Genomic DNA, 14,446 nt, shown 5'->3' with positions numbered 1-14,446 from the left:
AGTCTCAACAGTAGCTTTAGTTTACAAGTGTCAGCTTGCTGCAACCTAACTATCACGAACATTTGTTATGATTTACGTTAATACGTATCCTCTCATCAACTATATGAACTTCTATCAATACACAAGTTTTAGGATTCTTGCAACAAAAGTGACAATTTTAAATTTGAATAGTCATTCATCCATCTCCATTACATTGATCAAAGAAAACAAAATCTTGTTTAAATCTGTCACGCTAAAAATAATAGATTTATGAAAATCGTCCTCCTAGTCTTGAATATGCATGCCTTCAACAGGACTAAGTGAATCAGCGTGAATTCATTGGTATTCCACAACACAGGGATGCAAACTATTTGTTGCTTAACTACAGAGTCGCCTTTGTTTTCTTACGCATTGTCCAGAAGGCAGCATAATATTGATTCTGCAATGAGAAGACCAAAGTTTAGTGTAGATGTATAACAATTGCACATGCAACAAAATAGGAGGATTTATGTATGATCCAAGCCCATCTCATGAATTGTCTGTTCTGTCCCAACATGCTCCTTAGATCCAAACACACGCGTACCATGTGAAATGTGTCAGGTCTTCACTTTCATAAACTATTCGGATGTTGATTTGCCTAAAGTGTCATGTGCACTCACCCCTTCTTCACGTGCCTAAAGTTTCAGCCAGCTACTCCTTTTGAAGGAGTGCACATGACACCTTAAAGCGAACCTACATCGGATAAGGAGAAAAGCCTGAAGAGCTTTACAGGGAACCGTACAAGTTGGCATGGTATGCGCGTTTTTGGGCTCGATGATACCATAGTCCGAGAGATAAATTCATGGGGGATGTTGGGCAAAGGCATACAATATATAGCATGGGCTTGGGTCAGAATTTAAAGGAGAATATGAAGACCAAAACAAAAATTGTAAGCAATCAAAGGGAAGGAAAAGAGTAAAACAACACATATCTAATAATATCAAAATTGTTCTCATCTATACAAGAGAATTTGTCTGATTGCAATCTAAGAAATTGTGTCACTAAACCACCAGGGATCCTAGTACATAAAGCATGGATTTCAAACTATGAATTCAACCAAACTTCGCAGAATATGCCAACACTACTTCACGTGCTAGTTTAATTTACTGCAGTTTTGATATATAGTATTCGGAGTTCTCACATCTGTAAAATTTCATTTCACTAGAACTTAACGAGTGATGAATTTTAAAATATATAATGCGCTCCTTTAATTTACTGAAATATTGTTATATAGCCTTTGAAAATTTCTCATTTTTGAAGTTTAGATTTCACTAGGAGTTAACGAGTGAAGGCCACTGTACTTTTGATCATGAATATATGATGCATTATTTGTTGAGCAATATATATGTACTGTACTTTTGATCATGAATATATGATGCATTATCTGTAAACAGGTACTCTTATATTGGTACTAGACAAACCAGCTGGTACACCAAGAGCTTACCGACCATGCTGTCAAGTGTCAACAATGCAACCCTCTGAGGCTCTGACCTAGTAATGGTTCATTTTGACTACTCAGTGGATTACACACAATTATAATAGAGCTGTCATTCACTGGTCGCTCCAAAAACATATCCTTAATGGCTTGACATTACCAACCACTATAATTTTATTTTATTGTAAGAAAGGTCAAGTTTATTACCGACCGCTATAATTTGTAACTAGTAATTGATTGTTTATAGACTGGAATGGAGCAAAGACAAGAATGGGAAGTTCTCTGTCAACTCAGCATACAAGGAGCTGAATTCATCAGTGGTGAAGGAAAGAGATTGGCCTTGGAAGATGATTTGGAAGCCAAAGATTCCTTACAAAGTTAACTGTTTCACCTGGCTTTTGGCAAAAGAGGTAATCTTGACACAGGAAAACCTAAGTAAAAGGGGTCATCAATTAGTCGCTGAGTGTTTTCTATGTGGGGAACAACCTGAGACAATCAACCATCTTTTTTTGCATTGCAAGTGGACAAACCAACTATGGAGGATGTTTATATGCCTAAAAGGGATCAGACGGGTGAAACCTGGAAGCATAGTGGGTGTCCTAAGATGCTGGAATAAGGATGGCATGGTAAGTAAGAAGGGGGAGAGATGGAAGATTGTCCCGGCTTGTATATGGTGGTCAATCTGGATTGAGAGGAATAGCGGGTGTCCCCAATTGCTTAGTGCTGGAAGCCCATAACAACTGTTTGGAATTGATACTCAATTGTTTGATTTACTGATTAATACAAGATAAATTTGTCAATTATTTTGTCCCTTGATCCTGCCCCCCACCAAACCCAAAAACAAATCCAGTCAAACATCGTATCAACATCATAATAATAATAATATGAACCAATCCATCCCTACTCAATAGGGGAGGGAGACACCTGCTTATAGAATGATTTCTAACTAAGGTACTCAATCAACATTGTATATAGTCAAGAGATTATGCAGAAAACTCTATGATCATGTTACTGTTGAAAGATGAAAGAATCATTGCAAATATAACATAAAATACTCTTAATGATCATGTCACCATAGTTAACAATTCTAAATTTATTCGACTGACTTCATTGCGACCCAAACTAGCTCTGGTCAGGCCGAAAAGGCCGAGTGACCAGTATGCATTGGATTTAGTTACTGAGGTTTTTTTTTTTTGGGAGTTGCGGGGTCAAAAAACAGGAACTCATGATTTTCAGGCTTTTCGGTGTGTGTTGGTCCATAGATTTTGTGGTATTTGTTCGATAGACTCTATTGGGCCTCAAACTTGGACATGGAACATGATTTAATCTTAACAGGAGAAAATGAGTATGAATACCACATAGCTACAAAAAGATGTTAAACTTACTTGCATCATTGACCTAAGATTTGTAGTATATGTTGTCTCAATAGTTGATTCTTTCTGCATAAGAAAATGAAGCACTCAATGATAACAAACATATGGTGCAAGCCATGACAACAATCAGACGAATCTGAGGATACCTCGAATATAAATCCATAATGAAGAGCGACCTTTTTCACATCCTCCAAGCTCAGATCAATAGACATTTCCTGGATTTTTTAGGGTGGGGGAGAAGGAGCAGTAAAACAAGTATATCATCCATATTAAATACAAAATGTGCAGCTATTTTTTGGTTTTATATATAGAGAGAGAGCTTACATCTTCTGGACTATACATATCTGCAAAATGATAAAGCAAGGGCCCCAGGTTTATCCAGACCTGCAAAGCAAGCAGATCATGCATCATAAAATAAATACACAAAAAGATGAACAAAATGATCAATTTTTTTTTGAAAAATATGTTAAGCTTAGCAATATTACTTACTCCACCATCTTTGAGGACTTTTGAGATAATCTCAATATACTCCACAATGTTATGGGCAGTGTCTAGGAAGAAACAAGTCACAACTGCATCCCAAACTCCTGCACATTAATATCTGATGAGGATAGCTTCTATCATAAAAAACATGTTACGATTTAATGAATAACAATGACTAGAATATCTGCAGACGACACATGATGAGAACTTAGCAAATTGCATTTGAACCAGTCATGCAGCCTCCCCCCCTTCACACACACACAACCAAGAAAAAAACCAAATAGATGCAGGATAATTTTACTGGATAGCTGAGTTATGGTGATCAATCTTAAGAAATGCATGCCTACAAAAGAAAGCAAAAAGCATATTATTTTCGCAACTAATTATATTTAGCATAAGACAAAAGGTCATGAACAGTCAACATGAGCGGTTCTAATGAGCTGAAAGATGAGGACAAAACTTAACTTTAGGGCCCATTAAGATGCAGGTACACATATACCCCAATTGCAGCTCTTATTTCCACAAGGTATAGATGAAATATCAAAATACATTATCCTTGTACGAGCTAAAATATAACCTAGGTCAGTATAAGAAGCATTAGATATTTTGTTTAAGGTCCTGAATCTAATGTACATATTCGTATATATTTCTACATAAAACATCACTGGATGGTTCCTCCGGATATTTTCTATCTCCTCAGACAAGAAAATGCCATCAAGCTACCATACCTGCTTGGCTTGGATCACTATAAACCTCAACAAAATCACCACCACACATGGAAAAGCCTTCAGTAATACCTGCACTGTTTCCAAAGTAATTGATCAGAAATGGGCCATATAGAAGCAAGCCAAGTGATACAAACCATTGAGTGAATTGCAGAACTAAAAACGGCCGGGTTCACAGAATGAGATGCGTATAACATACACTATTCTCACACACAGCGTAATTCAACTTACTGCATCTAGCAACGATATACCAAGCAAAATTTTACTTTATGAAAACCAAGAAGAAGACTTGAGATATGGAATTAAATGATGACATCATAAGATCTAGTCAACTTTGGTAGGAGTTTCACTAAGGGGGACTTTAAAATTGCAAAATATGTGCAAACAAAGACTAATTTGTATTTTTCTTTTGAGAATATGCATCATTTCGGATCAGAGGTTTTTTTAATAACTAACTCCTTTACTCTTATAGCACTTCCTCCAACCTAATCCTGCACTTTGCACAACAAAGTTATGCTTGAACTAAATCATTTGCTCTAGTACAACAAAGAGGCTTCCAGATTGGCAGCGAGGTCAGCTCCATCTCCTCCTTCCTTTGTCTTTGTCTATTGCTCATCATCAACCTTCTTTACGAACTCGTTGACACTGGAACACCCGCCATGAAGGTCAATCCAAAGGGGGAAAGGAAGTGTTAATTAATAGCACATTGTTAAGCATTCTCACATATTTCATGTCCTTGTTACACACTCTTGTCACTGTTTCAGGGAAGTTGGAAAGAGTTCAGAGGAATTTTCTGTGAAACAGCTCAAGTAGGGAAAGAAAGTTTCACTCGATAATTGGGACTTGGGAGCACTATCACCGCGTTAAAGTGTTGATTGGAGTTCCACTTAAGGATCTAAGGGTCTTTAACATGGCACTATTGAGAAAGTGGTTATGGAGATTTGGGGTAGAGCTGAACATTTTTTGGAGGGAGGTGTATGGGGTTTTGAAAGGGGTGGAGGATTAAAAGTACCCCACTCTTTACAGGTGCGAGCTATGGAGGAATATCTTGAAAGGATAAGAAGAGTCCAATGGGAACATACCATTTAGAGTGAATGATGAGAATGGTGTGAGTTTATGGGGACAGGTGATGAGGAATAACTTTTTTTTAGAAACTGGCAATGTTAAGGGTTAGATTAGTAAGTCATGTATCCTAATATGTATAGACATTCTTGGCAAAAGATGTCGATCTAACGGCTGGATAAAGGGGACGTGGAAAGCTAGACGTTATTGAGGGTGTTGTTGTAATGGAGAGGAGGAAAGAAAGGTTGTGAAATTTGAAAATTGGGGAGGAAGGAAAAAACCTAGTAAAGGGAAAAGATAGCATTACCCCTGGATTAGTGAATAAGGGTGGAAGAATAGAATGAACAGGTTTACTAATCCTAAAGGGTTGAATCACAAGGAAAAGAATCTCTCGAGAAAACCAAACAAATGGGAAAGCTACTGCTTCGACGGAGATCGAGCAATACACAAAGTAAACGACGCCAAAAAGCTAGATTCAAGCCAGGAACTTTGCCAAAGAGCTGAATCCTGTTCTCTAGAGCTGGGGAAGCAGCAAAACGACAGAAGTTGAGACCCAGAAACTTCAGTAAAGTGGTAAAAGATTGAGTAACAGCCTTTAGCAATTAATTCACCAATCCACACTCTACTATCAAGAGTATAATAATACCACCATTGTTACCTTCAACTTCTTTAACTCCATATTTCATCCACTACATACTCATATTGTTTGGTAATAAGATCCCTCTATTTTTCTATTTTGGTCTCCTGAAAAAAAAAGATATCTGTCTTCTAGTTCTGCATTAAATTCTTAATAAGATTTCTTTTTGGTAATTTGTTACGTCCCCTAACATTCCAAGATAAAAGATTAACTTTCATTGATAAGTCAAGCTTAAAATCTTCCCCTTGCTTCTCACCCCTTCCACCTCTTTATTGAGTTCTGATTGCAAATTCTTTAATTCATTTTTGGCAGTCTCCTTGCTCCTTGGTCTTTTATTTTACTGTGTTCTCCTTGCTTCTCCATGATCTATTTCCTTTCGTCAAGAATAAGACTAGTGTCTCTTCCTCGCAACCTTCAAAAGCAGCTCCATAAGTGTTGCTCAGATCCAGAATAGGAGTTCACCCAATTGGAGGCCCCAACTTCAGCCTCGAGAGATTCCTGTGCCTGCATGACCACTGGCTCTGCTTTTTGGACTTGCATATGTTGCAAATTTGTGCCATCTTGTTCTGCATGGATTGATGGTCCATCTTATACTCAACAATTCTCATGGCATCAGCATCCTTCGACTTTTCAGTCTCTTGGGGTTCCTTATTGCTTCCTGGTGGTTATGAAAAAGAGAAGAAGGAGAAGATTATGTGGCTTTGTTGATTCATGGTGGCTGATTCCCAGGTTGCAAAGCGTTCTAAGAATTTCTTTGCGGTTTCTTTCAGAGTCGAGAGTAACGTCTGTGAGAGGCAGACCTATTTTCCATGGAGTTCTTTTTAAAAAAAACTGGTAAAGTTGTATTCCTCAGCATTAAGGACAAGCTGGAGACTTCCAAAAAGTTGTTAGGAACAGCCTAAATTATTTACAAAGAACCTAAGGCTGTTCAGCTTATTCTATACAAATTTCTTTACACCAAAAATAAAATGCAGCAATACAATTTCCTTTAACTTTCTGGATGCTGTTAACTTTGTTTTCAAACATCTTCCATTCCTCTCCCTCCAAATTGTCCACCAGATACATGACGGAATTAGTCTCCACCATTTCTTCTTACTCTTACTACCCCCTCCCCTAATCCAACAGCTTAGAAGGTCTGATGCATGCTCAGGCATAGTCCATTTGATCTCTGTTAGGCTGAGAACAAGGACCATAGCTGAGAGGTGAATTTACAGTAAAGGAAGACATGACTACTTGTCTCTCCTTTCTCACAGCATAGGAAGCACCTGGATGCAATGTGAAACTTTCTTCTCTGAAGTCTCTCATGAGTGAGGCATGCTTTTCTGACAACTAACCAAGTAAAGCACTTAACCTTTGTTGGTGCCATATTTCCATGGAGAACTCCTATTTTCCATGGAGTTCTGTTCATTAAATGGAGCCTCATGTGGCTCATTAAAGTCTAAATTGAAGTTTTTGCTTATTCGGTCTCCTTTGGGGCCAAACAATGAGTTGGGTAACATTGTGTTCAACAACTCCTGACAATGGTGTCCACCACTGAATCTTGACGGGTAAATTCTTCCCGGGCCATTGGCCCTTCATGAATTTGTTCAATGGTACAATGGTGTCCACCAGTGAAACTTGACAGGTAAATTCAGCACCATTCCCCTTCATGATTTGTTCAACAGTAACTCTAAAAAAGCAAACTCAAAGAGAAAGGTGCCATCTCCCATCTCATATATGTTCAAGCCATGAGCTTGCTAGAGCTGGACGATTGCCTGATTGCTGAGAGGATGGGGATCTCCAAGGTGTTCATGGGAATGGGTTCCCCCCTCATCAATGTCTTGCCATCAATGACTTCTTGGTTAGACCATTTAAGGCTTGTGAGAGACTCTGTCTATGGGAAATCGTTCATTGTTAAACTCAATCTTAGTCCTACAGCATTGATTGGAGGTCCCTGACTGCTTAAAAATCTGCCAACCTCGTCATCTAGAGAATCCCATCCTGCATTAAAAGCCGCTTCCAGAATGATAAGGACTGATCTTTTCCTTCCTGTAATGTAAAATTCTGATGTACTGACCAAGGCTATTGAAATTTCTAGAGAAAAATGTCCCGGGAAAGTTGTCTTTCTTCTTCCACCTTCTCACAAAATTCCTTGAACCCTCAATGCTTCGTGTAATATCTGGACAATCCTCCATGGTGTCTCTGTTAAAAGAGACTCTCCTGATGAAATCCTCGCTTCTCTTAGTCCAACCAAACCGTGACTATGTTGTATCGGACGATCTAACAATATCGAAGGACTTAAACCAACTGCAAAATAAATGCAATCCTCCATCTGGAAAAGAGGATAAGGAGAAAAGGAAGGGAAAAGAGAGAAAGAAAAGAGAATGACACTGGTTTAGGAGAATGGGGGATCCAGAGTGGGAGAAGATGGTCGTGACCAAGAGACATCTAGAAGAGAAAGAAAACTGGAACGAAGAGTTCTGGGTTATGGTGGAAATCGGGTGGGAGTGTTTTCTGATGGGTAAAGGGTCAGTTTGATATTTTTTGTTAGAAACAGAATCTCCGGCAAAGGGGAAGTGGTCGGAAAAATCTTTTAAGGAGAGAGAAGGTTGAAAAAAGGTTCTGGGTTATATCAGAAAACTGATTTGGTTGATCCGAGAGATTTTTAGAGAAGAGAGGAAGTTGGAATAGGATTTCTTAAGACCTACCTCCGGATTTGGGCCTGGGAGCATTTCTCATACAGATGTTTTTCTTTCTGTTGAGAACCATTAACACCTCATACTTGAATTGTTTATAGAAGAAAGCTACAATAACCAACTAAATGCAGAGACATTGACTCATAGAATTCATTTAACTACTTAAAAAAAATTAAAAGGAGATGGAGGGTGGGGTGAGGGGGAACCTATTCTAGCTCCTAAATATTCCAATTTGGACCTTGCTATGCCTCAAAATTCTGAAACTTAAAACTCATGTGAAACAAAACCAAAATCTAATCTCGACTTTATTGCGGCATATTATTGCCATCCTGCTATTTGCAATACAGACCGCTAAAAATGGTGTCATTAGTTAGCCTTCACCATGCCACCACATTCACAGATCTAATAATATCCAATATCAGATAATTTCACAAGTTGAACCCACAATGGTTATGTGAAGTCTTCAAATCATTACCAATAAAGGAGAAATTCATTTGATAAGCATGATATGATGAGAGCAGTAGAACACACAAGATGCTATACACAAGTTGATGGATACCTAGCCGGATGAATATCTGGAACAGAGACGGGACGAAGCTGATCATTGTCTGACACCGAATTGCAATTGCTGTGTATCCACGGAAAGATTGTCCATTCACCAGCAGCTTGAGTACTATAGATGTAACAAAGGTAGCAAGGTCAGAACCACAGATCTACATTCTTTAGGAAATGGCTGACCTAAGAACTTACTGATTAAGAATAAAACTGGAGCAGATCATCATGTAGTATGAGAATTCGTTTCCTTGGCTAGCAAAACCTGTTTTCAAGGTTCAATATTGGTTAAACAAGGCTCTTAACCAGACTAAGGAAAGATTCCAACTCTAGGCTAACCTACCAAGACATGAAATTTCTAGTGCAAGTCTTCCAAGTCCAGCGCCAGGAACCAAACAGGCTGGAGGACTACTCAAGAAGAACTAAGATTTTAGTATTTTCCAGTTGACAACAAAAATAACGCATAGCCTAAGAGTAAAGGCAATCGAAACTGCAAAAGGAAGTGACGAACTTTTCATTAGATCGATTAGGAAATAGGCGTTCAAGCTCTTCCAGAATGGGCCTATAACACTGATCACGTTCTTTTTGACCCTGTACAACAAAGATGAAATAGCATTGATCTTCATTTTCTTATTTTCTTAGATAGTTTACTTGACAGAAAGTATAAGCCAATAAAGAACTATGTCTACCTCGTTGGCCCAATCTCTTACAATGTTTCTGATGATACAACGAACCTGGAACAAAAATTAAACAAACTATTCAAAAAGCACACAACAAAGAAAAAGACAATTTAGCTAAAACAATGAACAACAGAGCAATTTTGCCTCAATACTAATCTAGTTGACAGAAATATGAATCCTCTATATCCATTCCACTCCATTAGGGATTCCTTCCAATAATAATTTTAACGAAAATTATATAACATATTTAGAGTACATCCTGACATGAGAATGGAATTTCACTGATTTCTAATTACTCTGACTTTTTTAGGTACGACGTGTACAAAATAAATTTTGTAGCTGAGAAGAGATGTTTCTTTCCTCCCCACATGGCTAGAAGTAGATACACAAGAATTAATTCTAACTCCCACATGATGAACCAACTTTCCTGAACAAGCAGAAACAGGAAATAGGTGCAACTTTACTGCAGTAAATATAACCAGTTTAATAGCTCACTCTCCTGTATGCACCCTCTGGGACAGGTACTTAACATATTTCAAACAGCACTACAAAAAAACAACAAGATACCTTATCCACATCAACCAGTGGAACATGCAGCTGCAAAGATGGGTCCAACCATTCCGGAGGTGATGAGGATACCTGAAACCGCAGATGGTAAGGAAATAAGTATTGGCATATCAAATTAACTACCTCAAGAGTAGGTCGTCATTAGAAGGAAGCCAAAGGACAAAGTTATACAAGAGAGAGGAAAGGGGGATAATACTGTTCCTTTTTCCTTTAGGTGGTTCATCATGTGCAATAAAGAAAGAGAACAATAATGGTACTTAGTCTTTCCAATCAAATTACCAAACATCAATTCAGAAAAAAAAAAAAACTATGTATGAGTACCTATTTCATATGGTGTGGGTCTTTTCCCAAGAAACCACTCAGATCAATTAGGGGTCATTTGGTAGCTGGATAAGAAACAAGTTATCCATGTATTAATTTCCGTATAACTTATACGAAGTTTGGTAGATAGATAGGAAATAAGTTATACATGTATTAAATTAATATGATGTTTGGTTGACAATTTAAAAACCCACATAATTAATATATGTATAGGTTGTGAGGAAATCTATGTATTATTTTATGCAGGATAGAATGTGAAATAACTAATGTCTGCATAAAATAATGCATAGATTCACTCATAACTAATCCTCATATTACTAATACTTCGATAACTCTATCCTGCTACCAAATGACCACTTATTGTGTCTATTTAACTAACAGAAGCTAATCGAGATCGAGAGCTTTCGTATCACATAACTCCTGTGATGATTTTCTTCACTTGAAAGGATTTTGTACTTATTTATGTTGATTCCTATAGTCCATAGAGGATAGAAAATTCCATTCATTACAATTATCTAGTTAGCACTAGACAACCATCCTCTCTCATTAAAAAAGAGGGAACGGATTGACCATTGTGGTTACAACAACAACGTACTCGGTGTAATCATATAAATGGGGTTTAGGGAGGGTGGTGTGTACTTTGACCTTACCCCTACATTGTGAAGGTAGAGAGGTTGTTTCCAATATACTTTCGGCTCAAGTAAAGCATTTCAAAGCATGTATGAAAAGGGAATACAGTAGTGAAGAAAGCATGATGAAAATAAAGGACAAAAGAACAGTAGCAACAACAAATAATATGATACCTAAGCAAAGAAAATAATAGTAATGATAAAATTGACGAATAAGATAATAGGAGAGTAATAATAATATTATTAATACTGAAAACTAGACAACACTCGACTACCTACTAACCCTCTACCCTATTCCTCAACCTCCATATCCTCCTATCTAGGGTCATGTCCCCAGTAAACTACAGATATGCCATGTCTTGTGATTAGATTTTTATTCTTTTTATCACCCACCTGGGTTTTTTATAAGGTCCCACCTGGTGTAATTCTCCTACTCAAAACTCATAGATAACATATCTTTGAGTCCTCTTTCTTTAATGAAAGAGTGGCAGGAAAGCTTTACATATGAAATTTCAACCTTCCTTAGAGGTGTTCAGGGTGTATGTGCATTTTTTTTGTATGTGTGTGGGGGAGAGAGAGGGGGGATTGGAAGTTTCAGGTAGGTGCTTTACCTTTCCATTGCAACAAGCAGAAGCATATAACGTGTCCTGGTTTGGAAGGCTCTTACAATCATCAACCTCTTGCTCCTGTTGTCATCTACAAAGGTCAACTCCATAGTAAAATTAAAATAAAAGAAACAAGGTAATCACCAGATATCAGAAACTTCATAGAAGTAAGGATACCTTATTAAATGGTGCCGGGTACTTCCCATTGCAGGTCTCTTTAGAGCTCGGTTCAGCCAAGCAGTGGCAATCTACTCCACCACTAGTTGACGTTGACTCACATAAGCAAAGGTTCCTTGATCTAGAAAAGTGATGACTACCTGACACATCATCTAGATGTTGGTTTTCACGAATATCAACATCCTGACTCATATCAAGAGGGGGCTCAAACATCTGCAAGTTAACAATTGGACCTCAACTTATTGTATCATACAACCAAGCTGGTCTTTCTACGTTTAAGCCCATGAAATGGCAGAAATTAATGATACCCCAATAGAATGGAAATAACAAATGGATACAAGAAAAAAAATGTTAAAGAGCCTCTCATCACCTTTAGCATCTCAAATATGAAATATGAATTTTCAGTGATGCACCTGCACCACAGAAAGAATGATTGGTTTGGATCACAAAAAGACATCTAGAGAGTTAGGAAGTGTTTCGACCATTGCAATTCTTACATATTAGAAGACAAAGTTGTTGGTGTAGGACCATATGATAATATTATATTAGAAAAGTGAGAACAAAATTTAGCTGAAATGCAAAGGGATTCTTGGCACACATGCACATTTAAATGTAGACATGGTTCGTCCCCGGTGGGATGACTTGGTGGTTGAGGCATTAGTGTTATAACATCCCAGGTTCAAACTCCAACTGGAACATGGAGTGTCAGTCCATCTACTATTGCCCTAGTGAGCAGGTTTACCCCACACTTGTGCTTGAGGGGAATAGGAGGTTCATTGCACTAGTAAGGTGAATGCAAATTAATCCAGACACTGTCATCAAAATGAAAAAGAAAGAGCCAGCATGGCTTTTGAGAGCATCAGAAAACTGACTTTCCATCAACAAACCCCAACTATATTTAAGTAGGATGACAAAATTCTTGCTAACTTCTCAGCCCCACACCACTAACATGCTCATACTATGTGATCAGATTGTCAGATTCATGGTTTATGGAGTGCAGTAGCATAAAATTTAATAGGGTTGAACTTAAATTGAGTCATATAACTAGAGTATGTGGTCAAATAATTTCACTCTTTGGCTCTTTGCTAAAATAAGAATGGTTTGTAGTATATCCTTATTTCATGTTGGTTAAGAAATGGATCTTGGGCCTAACTCAACCCCAAAATTTAGTTCATAGGGTGAGAATTGTCCAAGTCCATATAAGAAGATCAATTACCCATACCATATCCAAAGTGGGACTCTTAACACTCCCCCAACGCTCAAACCTCGTTGACTGGAGCATGGACAATATAATATAGGGGCCCAACATCGGTGAACAAAGAATTGAGATGGGTTTGGCCCTGACCACCATGTTAAGGAATCGATTTTGAGCCTAACTCAACCCCAAAAAACTAGCTTGTAGGGTGAGGATCCCCCAAGTCTTTGGGGAAAAGGTTTCTCTGAAAGACATGGAAAATTACATTTCTAGGAAGTAGTTCTGCTCACATCATCAACAGCTATATGCATAGCTAGTCTCACAGCTAAAACAGGTTAGCTATGTTAGTTTACATTTCATCACAAATTTTGCAATAATAATAGAAGATTCTAGGAGTTCGGCAAGCACAATTTTTTCAAATGTTTTGAAGGAAATGGAATTAAGTTCATTGCATATAAAGTTCCAACTAATCCTAATTAGCAGTATAGTCAGTTGATCATATAAATGTACCATCTCAGTTTCTGAAACTTCGACGGAAGGTGAGACAATAGGGCCTGCAGAGCACATAGCATAAGTATCATAAGATTACTACAGAAATGAAAGTATCATGCACCAAAATATCTATCAGGGACAACGAACACCTTATGATGCGGCGGTAGCTTTGTAAGAGACCTTTCCCATCTTTTCACATCCTCTTCTGCAGCTTCAGGATAACTGTACAGAAAGTCACACAAGTAATCAGAATATATATTTCAAAATAGTATTATTCCAAGCGAATAACCTTTGTTTAGTCATATTTATCTATTACCAAACCAAATGCAACCAAAGAAAAGAGTAGCTCTCAGACATAGGTTTACGAACTACTGAGGCTTAGTGTTATACAAGAGCAAACTAATAAGTAAGATTACTACATGAATCATCTCCTCTGTATCAGGTCCATATAGTTCCAGCATTGAACAATAAGATTAATTTACACTATAATAATAAGTTAATGCACATGGGAAAAGGAGGAAAAACGATTGGAAGCTTGATGATTATTAAAATTTATGAATAAATTAATACAACTAACTGTAGAATTGGGGGAAATGGGGTGAGGAATTGAAGAGAGTGTGTGTGTACTTGAGGTAGGCGCTGATGATACGACGGAGGGATTTGACTTCTAGAGCTTCTTCAAACTCCCTGCGCTGAAGTTCGTCGGCCGTTTCGATTTCCGACATTGCCGGAGACGGTGAACTCTCTCAATGTGGACTCTGCCGGAGACGGTGAACTAATTGTGCCAAAAGAGAAGAAAATGACAAAAATGGTGTTTCAA

At 37.9% G+C, this 14,446-nt stretch overlaps 1 protein-coding gene across 2 annotated transcripts; it reads right to left on the bottom strand.

Annotated features, from left to right (window-relative positions):
• Positions 1-156: 156 nt before the first annotated feature.
• Positions 157-14,440, bottom strand: LOC125868201 (uncharacterized). Of its 2 annotated transcripts, XM_049548828.1 has the most exons (18): positions 14,254-14,439; positions 13,776-13,848; positions 13,645-13,688; positions 12,310-12,352; positions 11,940-12,152; positions 11,769-11,843; positions 10,208-10,279; positions 9,650-9,694; positions 9,472-9,551; positions 9,304-9,368; positions 9,159-9,225; positions 8,968-9,081; positions 4,038-4,111; positions 3,316-3,413; positions 3,151-3,210; positions 2,973-3,041; positions 2,839-2,892; positions 157-418 (listed from the first exon to the last, which is right to left on the bottom strand). In XM_049548828.1, the coding sequence occupies exons 1-18, from the start codon at positions 14,349-14,351 to the stop codon at positions 362-364; spliced, it is 1,401 nt and encodes a 466-aa protein (XP_049404785.1). In that variant the 5' UTR covers positions 14,352-14,439; the 3' UTR covers positions 157-361. The 2 variants fall into 2 exon arrangements, with proteins under 2 accessions (XP_049404785.1, XP_049404786.1); XM_049548829.1 differs by lacking the exons at positions 157-418; positions 2,839-2,892; positions 2,973-3,041; positions 3,151-3,210; positions 3,316-3,413 and adding an exon at positions 3,420-3,886 and having other exon boundaries at positions 14,254-14,440.
• Between the last annotated feature and the right edge of the window lie 6 nt (positions 14,441-14,446).

The sequence above is a fragment of the Solanum stenotomum genome, chromosome 6 (assembly GCF_019186545.1).
Source record: "Solanum stenotomum isolate F172 chromosome 6, ASM1918654v1, whole genome shotgun sequence".
In the NCBI taxonomy this organism is placed as follows: domain Eukaryota; kingdom Viridiplantae; phylum Streptophyta; class Magnoliopsida; order Solanales; family Solanaceae; genus Solanum; species Solanum stenotomum.
The sequence above is the reverse complement of the archived record's forward strand: the minus strand, read 5'-3'. Positions and strand labels throughout refer to the sequence as shown.